At 33.8% G+C, this 13,639-nt stretch overlaps 1 protein-coding gene across 1 annotated transcript in view; it reads right to left on the bottom strand.

Annotated features, from left to right (window-relative positions):
• CNTN6 (contactin 6) overlaps positions 1 to 13,639 on the bottom strand; it is a 307,019-nt gene that overhangs the window by 44,692 nt on the left and 248,688 nt on the right. The window contains exon 12 of the mRNA XM_028844371.2: positions 2,931 to 3,058. Coding sequence (XP_028700204.1) covers positions 2,931 to 3,058 — 128 coding nt within the window. The remainder of the gene's footprint in view (positions 1 to 2,930; positions 3,059 to 13,639) is intronic.

Below are 13,639 nucleotides of genomic sequence, written 5' to 3'. Positions count from 1 at the left end.
TTGGACATAACAGTCTAGTTAAGGGGACATGGTAATAATACACTTAGAACTGTGCTTGTATGACAGTCACACAATTTAATAAAGATTAAACATTACAGATAAATAATAAAACAACATTTTTAAGGCTGTTTTTCTTCATACTGTACACACATTTTGTGTTTATTTTATTTATATGTATTTGTGTAGTTAAGTATGTACATGTTTATATTGCATAGGATAGTTTCTTGTTAATGACAAAGAAGCAAAAGACCCCAAAATCCACTTAAAATGGGCTGTGGATATGTCATGAAGGTTAAAATATAACAAAATTTCCTTCCCATTATTAGGTGTAACTGCATGAAAGTAACTTGATAATCATGTATAGTGACATCAGTTACATTAGCATGTACTCTTTTTGCATATGTAAGTTAGTCTCCTGTACTGTGCTAGAAACACCAAAACAATGAATTCTCTTCATAAACTTTTGGATTTTGATGTAGGTTCAGGCTTGTACCCCCTTAGAAGAGTGAGGTGATCGATGTCTGTCAGAAATATAAGATTACAAACATTACCATTGGAAAGTGAATGCATGTAAAAAGTTTGGTAAAATGTTCTTTTTTTGCAAAGTGTACTAAGAACCTCAGACCCTGAAAAACTGAAAACTGTCAGATTTTAGAGCAAGGAAGCCAGTATGAAAAATATCCCTATGAACTAAGCTGTATAAGATAATAGCATTTTATTAAATCAATAAATATTTACTGGGCACATACAGTTCCCGGCAAGGTTCTAGGACTTATGGTTCATCATTGATTAAAACAAAAATCCCTGCCCTCTTTATGCTTCTGTTCTAGAAGGGAAAAAAAGACAAAAATCCATAAACATAATAACTAAGTCAGTTACACTTATCTCAGAAGATAAAAAGGGGTATGGAAGAAGAAAGAGTGGATCTGACTAAGGTAACAAGGAATGCCGAGTGGGATAATTTTGTTTCAACAACCTCAGCAAAGGACACTAGAAATGAACAAACAAAAATGTAAGTCAGTTTTTTTTTTTTTTAACTGCACTATCTTGATTAATTATTTTTTTACTCGTGGAAAGAGCAAAGTACCTGGGGATTATGGTGTGATTTATGGAACTTATTTCTATCATAAGAACTAGAAAACTAACTTGCAGAAAACATGGCTATATTACACATCTGAAATATGCAAATGTTACATCCAGAATGCAGTACAGTGGCTTTCGAGTTTCTCAGTTATTATTTTTGTTAGTCGTCAACTTTTATTTTTCTTTCATCAATTATCAGTGGACAGTGAGTATTATGATGTCAAAAGTTTAAGAAACTGGAGGAAGAGTGCCTATTCATTCTGTTCAATCTATCCATTAACTTTTGTTTTTCTTGTCCTCCAGAGTGAAGAAATCCCCATCATTGTATTTTAGCAGCAAAACCATTGGCCCTGCTCCCAGATCGCCAGTATTCTAAAGAAACTCTCTTTTAAAAATGACATTGCTACTGCTGGTATTTTCTATCCTTTCTATTTCATGTTTTAATGCCCTCTGCATTTTTCCATACCTAGAAGATTTAACTGCAATGACTTTTTATCCTTCACCACATTTTAATCTTCTGCTGTAATAAAATTAGTGCATACTACCTACACCTTCTTAATTTGAAATGATGTAATAAATCTCTTTTTTCCCCTTAATGAACCTGTTATTTTTTCAAATATAAAGCATCCACATTTTTCAGTGTCTGAGTATTGCCAAAAATTTGCTGGAGAAATAGTCTGTTCTTAAATATAGCCATAGCATCTATCTTGAAACACTTAAGTCCATCTCTGTCTTAAAAATTGATAACAATACAATCTTAAGGAAGAGAAGTTTTTCAAAATGTGTCACACTGGTTGGATTTTGACGCATCAAGTTTTATCAGTCACATTTCCCCAGAGTACTTTAGACAATTGTCATCCTAATGTAATACACTTGAGACAAGTTGGCAGAAATATCCTCCAGGCTCAAATGTGGGCGTTTATTTTCCTTGAGATATTTTAAATGATGGTTGAAGTGTAGCAGCTAACTACTTTTTATTGAATATATTTATTTTTAATGGAAAAGATGAGAAAGCACCAAATGCTGATTTTAATCATTTGGGCTTAATTAGCCGCTTAAACTGCTTTATCAAGAGAGCCATTTTTATTATCCAGGAGGCAATGAAATGATAGAAGTGATACAGCTTCCAGTAAACATACTAGTTTTATGAGCTGAGATTCAACAAAATAAAGCAGCAAAGATAAGGAACAGATACTTCTAATATTAATTATGTCCCTTGGTGACAAATGTAGGAACATTTGGATTGGTACTGATTTAGAAATCTTAAAAATAAACTATAGAATTTATCTCTATAAACTGTATGAGTTTATCTGCTAACTGTGATGAAAATATAATAATGATTCACATAGATTTCAGTTTTTTCTCTTTGAAAAGAACTGCTTATTAAAGGATGTGACTCTGCATTTAATTAGTTTTGTACCTGGAGTTATATAAACAAATTAGCCAGTTAGGTATTTGGTAGCCTTATATACATGTAAATATTTCATATAAAAATAAAGATTCTGAAAGACATTTGACCAAAAGAAATGTTATCCAGTGACTTTATCAAAACGTCCATGGCCCCTAACATTAAGGCTTATGTAAAAAGCCAATAATTTAGGTGTAGTTTTTAACTCTAATTATATTCTGACAGCATTTTCAATTGCCAAAGTATTCACATCTACCATGGTATCCCACTGGCAAAGTGTGCATGCTATTAATGACTACAGTAATGGATCTCTTAAACAAACTGTGAAATCAACTATTTCACATATACAATATGGTATAGGTTTGACACCGTGATACAAGTCATGATACTCCTGCAGATTTACAATGTTCATCAAGCACAAATGAAGATAATGTGATACCTTTTACAATGAGGCTGCCAGCGTTCTTTGCAGTTCCAAACTGATTTGTGGCTATGCATGTATATGATCCAGCATCTGACCTGGTAACATTATATATCTTGAGGCTGCCATCCTCCAAGAGAAACATTCTAAAAAGAAAATACATAATTAATGGAAGTAAGGCTCTTCAACATTGGTAAATCATAAGTGCTTATTTTTATTTTAAAACTTTACTAAAATCATGTGTATATGTGATAATATGAATTGATTCCTTTCCTATTATTCTGTTCTTCATTGTGAGCTATCTCTATGTCTACATATTACAGTAAATGGCATTTGCTTTTATTCTGACACAATATTGATAATTATCATTCTATAATTTGAATTATCATTGTTGATTTCAAAGCATATTAAAAATAAAATCAGTGCTTGATAGTATAATGTCAAGTTGCTTGATGAATAAGAAATGCAACTATATACTGTGTATTTTCCAAAGTCAACTCACTGGTGAAAATTGAACTTGGCCTAGGAGAAACGCAAGCTGATTTTCACAATTAGTCTGTGTCTTTTTAAACGTGGTCTGTCTTAGCATTTTTTGTGGCCACACAACAGGATGTTGAACCATGACAGTATTTGCCAGTGCTGATGAGTTGAAGAAACTGTCCATATGGTTCCATGGCCAGAGGGCCATGCTTATTATGTGGCCTATCCCATCAAAAAGAAGAAGAAAGTAGTAGAAAGACTAAGGCTTCATGGGTTAATTATGAATTAATATTAATATTACTAAAAGATAGAGTACGCAAAGGAGGTTTATCTGCCAAAGAAGTTCCCATCTTTCATAATATAATCCATATTAAATTTTCTCTGAAACTCTAGCATAGTCTAAAGCACAATGCCACTGAAATCAGAAAAAAAAAAAAAAAAAAACGAGGTTTGTTCCCTGAAAAATTCACCATCAAATGTAACACGAAGAGACCGAAAAAATGTAAAAACAAAAGGATTTGTCCAATTTTAGACTACCATATTTTATATCTTACAAATGTAGTTACCAACTTTTTAAAACGTTAGTAGGTAGGATTGTATCAAAATAAGTGACAACATACTAATTTTTAACAACAGTTTTAAAGGCAAGAAAGGCTAGACAATTTGCATGCATGCCGTATCCATTAACAATAACAAAATAGTATTTGCTGCATTGCAAACATATCATTGTTTCTAATATATGTATAACACGAAATGTAGCTAATATAATTAATTACTCAATTTGAAACACAGAGAATACAAGCCAACTACAATTTGTATGAAGCCAGCTTCTGACATTGGATTTATTATTAATAAAAGATTCCAAATTCTGTTATCAATGAGTGGAAGGAGCCACATCTGAATTTAGAATTTTCCATGGCATGTAATCAGATTTTTTAAAGTCATTACCTTAGAGTATTCCCCAATAGCAGACATGTAATGTCTTATTTAATTTCTGAGATGTCTAGTGTACTAGATCCCAATTTACATAAACAATTGAATTACGCCATTATTGACAGAGTAACAAAACTATTCTATTATGCAGCAAACCCGGGCCAAATATAATTCTTTATCTGATTTCAATTAGTAGAGGTAAATGTGAAGAGGTAAATTAGAAGAGGTAAATGAGAAGCTTTTGGGTGCATCTACCCCTAACATTTAGAAATAACTAGGAATTTTGAACAACACAGAAACCTGGACTATTGGCCAATAAAAAAACACACGACAGAAATGATATGTCTACTGATATCTAAAGGCCACCAAGCAGATTTTCCAGCCACTAAGTCAATGCCAATGTTTATATTTCATATGATTTTTCACACAACTTCCAGAAAGGGATAATTCTTGTGTGCAGTGGTACCCTGAGTATACTACCCCTTTCAGGCTCAGTAGGTCTTCAATGTTTGCTAAATTGAGTTGAAATTGCCATCATTGAGGCTGATTATTTCTTATGAAATTTTAATCAATACCTCAATATTTCTCAAGTGCTTACTACTGTTTAAGGTACTGAGAGAGTAAAGTAAAAAAGTTAAAATCTGCCCTAGACTAACTAGCTAAGTAGCAGAGAATGCAATTATATCTAATTATCCTAGTACTCATGCTTTTTCCAGAGCCTTTACTTTGCCTTACGTTTAGTAAAACAATTCTGCATGTTAATTATATGGTCCAAGAAGTTTCAGCAGAGTCTTCACTACATGCCCTAAAGATACTCCATGTGTTTACCCCTCAAAATGTGGTCTTATCCCAGACCTAATGAATCAAATTGCATTTTCACAAGACACCCTATGCACTGTAGTACATACAGTGACTCATATGTACAATAAAGTTGGAGAAGTATTGATCTATTTACTATTAAACTTTAATCTGAAAAATTTTTCTTTACTTCAAAGTAAGACTACATCTTGCTTATGATCTTATGAAAATAATTTATAAAAGAATAACAACATACATTTTAAATGTTTTATAAAATTAACCAAACTAGTAAACAAATTGATTATGATTTATTAAAATAAACTTTAAAAATTCTCTCTGTTGATGTACAATATAGAAATTCAAAGATGTAATCATAACTAAAGATTTTATGGCATAACAAGCAGTACAGATATTTGAATGTATCACTTAGATTTCTCCCTTAATTATTAAGAGATATTAAAATATAGTAAAAAATTAATATAAACAGAATCAAACAACTTGATCATTGTCTCAATTTTATTAAGAAAAAAATTAAATAAAAACTATAAGATTAAGAATTTCCAGTTTTTTAATGTATCTAAACATGTCTTAACAGAAATGATTTAAAAAAAAACAAAAAGAAGGAACACTCAGTAAAGATCAAACTGTACCGAGCAATTGGCATTTTCAGATAAGGCAAAATGCATGTGTAAGAATTAACTGGAACATTTTAATTGATGCTTTTGGTAACATTCATAGAGAAAGACTGATTTTTTCCATTCTTCTGTTAGAATATACAAAAAAGATACTTTATCTCGAGGATTGGTAATAACATCTCAGTGAAAGATATTAAAATATTCTACCTTCATTTACTTCTCTGGCATTTAAAATAAAAAAACACACAGTCAGAAATAAAGATAAGCTTGGCTATCTGTAAAAAACAGGAAAACCTGATAACAAAAATAGAGATTTGCATGAATAATTTGTAAAAAGCATATAGTTAGAGGGAAAAAAGCAGAAGGTAATACCATGATTACATATATGCATATTATTATATGAGGATTTAAGGTTGAAGTTATACTACTAATCTACAATGAATAATAAAAATATGTATGGAAATTTGTGAGCACCATGAAATGATGGAAAGGCTTCCAAAAATTCAATAGCAGTTTAAATACATGATTGAAAGTGGAGCAATGTTAAGATATTTTTTCCTTCTTAATCAGCAAATACTTACTAAATGTCTACTGTGTTTGAAACAGTATGTTAGGTGTTACAATGGGGATGTGAACATAAAAAGTGTTAGATGTAAAAGGTACTCTTTTCCACATTAAAACTCATTGTTATGCATTTATGGAGGTTATGACTTATTATAGGGAGCTGACTCTGCACAGGCCCTCTAGTAAGTGTGTAATAAATGTTAACTCACTGAATGCTTAAGACAAACTTCTGGAATAGTTATTGTTTGCACCCATATTTTATAAATCAGGAAACAGGCATAAAGAGAAGCAATAAGTGACTCAAGGTACCCACTAGATGGCGGAGGGCTCAGATTCTAACCATACCTTTCTTTAGACCGGAAAACACTTATTTTAGCAAGTTCTCTTTCAGTTCATTTCCAAAACATGGTTTACTGATAGCAGAGTTACTAAAATCAGCATAAATGTAATCTATATGTGTATGTACATATGTGTGTGTGTGTGTATATATATATAATACACATATAATTTTATTTTTATAGAATGACCTTTAATATTGGAGATTTAAAATCTGACCTTCAGAGTCCAATAACTCTCTAAAATGTGATGGAACATTTGTGTGTGTACATGTATATGCATTTTCTCAAGATTCTTAGCTTATGTGGCATCTTAAAGGCAGGCTTAATATCCATTCCCCTGCTATGGAAGAGAGTTTTCACCATAAGTATCTTAACACGTGAGGCACTAATGATGGTCATGCTAATACTAAGGATTTTTTTCTTCTTTTCTTGTGCCATCCTGTGCAATTATGGTGTAATTAGCAGAGTGGATAACAACGTGGGCTTTGAGGTCAAACTCCTTATGACTGAATCTGAATCCCAACATTTGATTTTTGTATTACTGGGCCAAGTTAATTAATGGCCCACGTCCTTGTTTTTTTATTCTGTTTTTTTTTTGTTGTTGTTTGTTTTTTGTTTTTGTTTTTTGTCTATAGCATAGAAATACTAACATTACCTGTGTCAATAATTGATATAAATAGTTCAAAATGCTTAGCACGGTACCTGACTCCATTAGCAGTCAATAGGTAGGCTTTTAATGAACTGATTTCTCATCCTGCTTAAGAATGTAGGCACATCTACAACTCCATGAGGAATAAACAACAAGGAAAGAAGAAATTGTTTTATCACACTGCATTTTGAACAAAGAGGCCTAACTACTATATACTGGGCTTTTTGAAAGGAGTCTAATGCCAGCAAAACTGTGCTCAGCATTAAGTTTCACTGCTTCAAATCCTTCCTTGAATTCATGCAACCTCTTGTCTGTGTTCTTACCTACTTAATCTTTTTGATCTACAATGCTCTAATTTTTATTTTAGGAATGATGATGTGATTGTTGTGAAAGTTAATTAAATGCTAGATATTAATCTAATTCTTATTCTTAGTTGATACTAATATTTGGTATTTTCTCTCCTCCAAGACTTCAGTTACTATTTCTGATTCTCACTCTGTTTGTTGCTCATGCCTAATGTCTTCTTAAAATTCTTGCCTATGGCTGGACTCAGAAGTATGTTTTGTGGCTTCAACTAGCTCCGGTTGTCAGTCCCTAGACTCTCCTTGGTTTTGGCATCACCAAATTCTGACATTTGACTTATGGTGTTGGTATGTTTCCTCCTTATTTCCTCAATAAGTTTAGTAATAACACCATTTCTCTCATGTCTTTATTCTCTAATATCCACCTAATTAGAATATTTTAACTGTTCACACAATTTAATAGAAAAATTTTCCCCAAATTACCAAACCTCAGTATTCTGTTCAGATAATTAAATCACAGGTTACAGCATTTGCATTTAAAATGTTCTGTAAAATTAGAATTTAAAGGCATTTACATGTGTAGATATAGTATGACCATTCAACCAATAGAAAAATTAATAGTGTTTGTATTGTACCATGCTATTCCTCTAATTCATTATGGGTCAAAATTCAGAAGAACAAGCTGTGTCTGACAGTTAAGTGACACTGGGTAGATTTTATAGTGGCTTTAGAATATAGAACATGCACGAAATGAAGCCAATAACATAAAAACATTTCAAGGTTAACTGATAAGTTGAAGGCAGACTTCTTAGAGCAGTTGAACATGCAACATTTTAATCTTCCCACTGTCAGGGAAGGTAGGTAGTATACACAGAAAACAAAAGTAAAAGATGTTCTACCCTTTTGCCTGATTTTATACCTATTACCTTCTACTTGATGGGTCATGATGAATAGAACACCAGAAAGGAGAAGGATCACATCAAATCCACTTGGAAGGCTTCTTTACGTGCAGCATGTGCATCAAATTTTGTGTTATTTTAAGGAATTACATCAAGACTAAAGCAGAATGTTTTTACCCTGTTTTCCTGGTGTATTAGTCCATTTAGTGTTGCTATATCAGACTACCTGAGATTGAGTAATTTATAAAGAAAAATGGTTTATATGGCTCATGATTCTGGTGGCTGGAAGGTTCACGGTTGGGCAGCTGCAGCTAGTGGGGTCCTCAGGCTGCTTCGACTCATGGCAAAAAGCAGAAAGAAACTGGTGTGTGCAAAGAGGTCACATAGCAAGAGGGGAAGCAAGAGAGAGAAAGACTGAGGAAGCCAGACTCTTTTTAAAATGCTCTCTAGCAGGAACAAATCTATTCTCAAGAGAGCAAGAACTCACTCACCCCAGAGGGAGGGCATTAATCTATTAAGGAGAGATCTGTCCCCAAGGCCCAAACAGGCTCCACCTCCCAAAATTGCCACATGGAGGATAAAATTTCAACATGAGTTTTAGTGGGGACAATCCATATCCAAACCATAGCACCTGCATTTCATGAACTAATACCTGTTCATAATTATTTCAATACAGTAGAGATTAACATTCACATCCGTTTTTGTCACTACAGCAAATCTAATATCTACAGAATACTTAATTTATTTACATATAGAAAACAGATCTGTACATGTAGATTCCAAGGTGTAAATAGAAAATAAGGAATGCTCTAGATTTTTTGTTTGATATCAGCCATAACTTAGTGCAAAGTTTGAGGACAAAGAGGATTAGAAATAGCTAAATTTCTTAAACTAAAAAAAAAAAAAATTGGGTCATTGGGCAATTATAATTTCTTATTGCTGAAACTAGAGCAATACTGCTATTTTTATAGTTAGATGATTAACTGGAGTATTGCTTCCAGTTCTGTCTAAAGATAATGCTGTAGACCATGAAATTTTAATTGACTCTCTAATTTTACTGATATTTGGAAATTGTAAAATTGATTTGTTTAAAATGAGTTAGATAAGAAGTAGAAATGTGGGTATAAATTCTTCCTGTTCACAATTTAAGTTTTAGGTAAAATCTCCCACTGGAATCTAATTTAGATCAAATACTGATATTGTGGTAAAATGTCCCACCAGAATCTGTTTTAGATCAAACATTAATATTGAATTTTAATGATTTTTCACCTGATTATTATACTTAGGGTGTAATATCTATGTTAATCTCACTGTCATTTAATAAGCTATCTTTTAAAAATTTCTTATTTTAACAAATCACATAAGAAGTCAATCTACAAACAAGTAAATTACAAAGTTTGCTCATTTAAATCAAAATAAAAGTTGTCCTTTCCATCGTTTCATGTCAATAACTTTAATTACAAGTAATTGTATGGCTGGGCATGGTGGTTCATGCCTGTAATCCCAGCACACTGGGAAGCCAAGGTGGGGGAATCACTTGAGGTCAGGAGTTTGAGACCAGACTGGCCAATATGGTGAAACCCCATCTGTACTGAAAATACAAAAATTAGCCGGGTATGGTAGTTTGTGTCTGTAATTCCAGCTACTCAGGAGGTTGAGGTGGGAGAATTACTTGAGCCCAGGAGGTGGAGGTTGCAGTAGAGGCCAAGATGGTGCCACTGCACTACACAGCCTGGTGGACTGAGACCCTGTCTCAAAAAAAAAAAAAGAAAAAAGTAATTGTACATAAGTAGTTATACACAAAAATATATCTGATACCATTGTCCAGACAAAATTCAAAGATTTAATCAATGGATTAAGGAAAACCTAATTTATCATTCCTTATAAGATCATCAATGTAGTAAAAATGAAAAAAAGCAAAAGAGATAGACATGAAGTGAACACGAAGTACTATCTCAAGAGAGACAGGATCGAGGGAAGAGAGGAAAAAATCTAAATCTGGCCACTGTACCAAATAATGTAGATCGCATTTGCCGCAAAGCACATGCACAGACAATTGTTCATCAGTTCTGAACAAGAGGAAACACATATCGAAAAATTCAGGAAATTTTATAGAAAGGACTGTTAAATACCGTATTCATCTATTTTATTTTGTCTGACTTTGGGGAAAGAACACAAATATTTATTTTCAGGGAAGAGTTGTGTGAGTCCCAAAGAGGAAAGAAATGTTTATAATTTGCAAATCTTTCTTTGAGTACCCTCCTTCACTGAACCAGCCAGACGAAAGCCTAAACTCTCTTCTCCTCATATCTAGCAGAGGTTTTGCTCTCCAATCTGCTTGTCTGAATCCCATTCACCCTCGAAAACCTATTTTGATTCCCAGTGCTTCAGACACACCTTATGAATCTTTTCGGTTCTCTCAGTTCCACTGACTGTCAAAGGTTCAGGTAATGCAGCTCTACCAGCAAAGGGGCAGTTAGGTAAATAAATCCCTTTGTCTTTCCTTCCACAGACTGTTCCCAAGTGGTTTCTCTCTACAGCCTGTCCGGAAGCAACCTATGTAGCTGACAACCTAAGATGCCAAGCTACCAGTGATGTGCCTGTGGCTTGAAGTGAGGCAGCAGCTGTGCAGTAAGATACAATCATCCATTGCGTCCCTGCAAGTGGACCTCCCTGAGAAGCAGAACTGAGCACTGTTTCCTGGGGAACCCCACCAGGGTATACAGCTTTCTCTAACACACCCTTCTCCAATCACTACAGTTCACGATACGCTCTTTCTCCCCACATCGAAAAACTGAGAGCCAGGGAGATTCAATAACTAACTTAACCACAGCCCTGATAAAGGTCTTCTGATATGGAGTCAGTGTTTTGGCTACTGAGTCACTGTCTAAATCATTTTACTGTCTTGTATTTTTAATTTTCTTTTTAGATAAGTTTTTGTTCTCCAAATATGCTGTAAAAGCTAAGGTTTGTTTGAGGCGGGTGATACAGGGATTATAAGACCATGGACTCTAAAGTCAGATCACTTTGAATATGTGCCTGAGTTTCCCTTTTTGGCCATGTTAATTTAGGAGCAGTTGCTTGATTTCTATGCCAACTTTATGTAGAATGCAGATTGAGTAGTAATAACATCATCATCTTGTTTTGAGAATTCAATGCATTATGCTATATATATATATATAGAGAGAGAGAGAGAGAGCCTAGAGCATAATGGGTGTCCCAAGATAGTAGCTAACATTCTTTATTTGTTTATATTCTCCAGGATGTCCAACATTTAGCAGGAACTTAATAAATATGCATTTTTCTGATTGCATTTACTGTTAAATATTCAGTCTTTTCTTTCTATATCCAGATGTATATTTGTCAATATTATCAATAAATTCAGTCCCCTAACAGAAAGCGATTTAGTCAAATAACCACCTTGTTTATAAGTATAAATAAGGAGCATAAACTTTATACTTATAAACAATGTGGTTATTTAATAATTGAAGTGACTTTCTGTTAGTCTGCTGATGCCCCTTAAAGCAGTACAAAAGTTGATGCAAAGAAATGATGGAGTTGGCCTTTGAACAATGCAGTGGTTGGGGTGCCAACTTTCTCACAGAGTTGAAACTCCACCTGTAACTTTTGACTCCCCAAAATTAACTACTAATAGTCTCCAATTGACCAGAAGCCTTACTGATAACATAAATAGTCCATGAACAAGTTTTGTATGTTATATGCATTATACAATGTATTTTTACAATAAAGTCAGCTAGAGAAGATAACATGTTACTAACAAAAGCATAAGGAAGAGAAAATATATTTACAGTTTATTACATGGAAGTGAATCATAATAAAGTTCTTCATCATCTTGACATTGAGTAGGCTGAGAAGAAGGAGGAAGAGGAGGGGTCTGGTCTCACTGTCTTAGGAGTGGCAAAGGTGAAAGAATTGGAGGAGGTGAAAGGAGAGGCTGGAGAGGCAGGCACACTCAGTATAACTTTTAATGAAAACAACTCAAGTATAAATAGACCTGCACGGTTCAATCCCCATTGTCCAAGGGTCAACTCTACATTCAAATCACTAGGATAAGAGTCGGTGTATAAAACAAATCTTAATCATTCTTTTGTTCAGTTCTGATCATGAAACTAAAGGGTATAATACAAGCCAGAGTAAAATTTTTTTAATTATTATGACAATATAGACCCTGTTTATTGGTTCCTAAACATTCACTGACTCACAGAATTGTTGCAGTAAGACCTCTAGTATTTTTTTTAGTCGCTGTCCTAGCTCCAGGCAAAAACTAGTGTTGCTTTGGGCACCTGTATCGAGTTATATTAGGCATAGTGTAATTAAATCTATATGGGCAGCAGGAAGAGGGAAAGAAAAGGAAACAAAAATGAAAACCTATATGAAGTGACATCATAAACAGGTAACAAATAAATCCAATTTGCTATGTTTTGCTGGAAAGTAGATGCTTATAAAAGAAATAGGCCAGGCAGGGTGGCTCACACCTTTAATCCCAACACTTGGGAGGTCAAAGTGGGCAGATCACTAGGTCAGGAGTTCGAGACCAGCCTGGACAACATGGTGAAACCCCTTCTCTACTCAAAATACAAAAATTAGCCAGGCGTGGTGGCGCTTGCCTGTAATCCCAGCTATTCCAGAGGCTGATGCATGAAAATTGCTTGAACCCAGAAGGTGGAGGTTGCAGTGAGCCGAACTCAAGCCTGGGTGAAAGAGTGAGACTCCACCACAAACAAACAAACAAACAAAAGAAATAGACCTGAGTAATTTTATGTTACTTGTTTTTGCAACTCTCAACAAAATCTAGAAATACATATTTTTAACATTAAATAGCTAAGGATATACTTCTCATTAACTGATTTTTCAAGGATGATTCAGGGTCTTAGGTAGTTAACTGAAAGGGTTTTATCAGCAAATAGTTGTTCAGAAGGGTTATCTAGATATTAGAAATAGACTCAAATACATTTTAATTTAAATGAGAATGTTACTGGTACCAGTTTCTACTTTTTCAGAATTCCTAGTGTCTGTAATTGTGTTTACAACTAGTGTGTAATTACTGGAGTGAACAAATGATTCAATCTTAAGTCTTTGGATCAACTATCTTAAACTCCAAAGAAGAA

This window comes from Macaca mulatta, chromosome 2, assembly GCF_049350105.2.
Source record: "Macaca mulatta isolate MMU2019108-1 chromosome 2, T2T-MMU8v2.0, whole genome shotgun sequence".
Classification (NCBI taxonomy): Eukaryota; Metazoa; Chordata; class Mammalia; order Primates; family Cercopithecidae; genus Macaca; species Macaca mulatta.
This window is presented reverse-complemented; position numbering and strand designations above follow the sequence as displayed.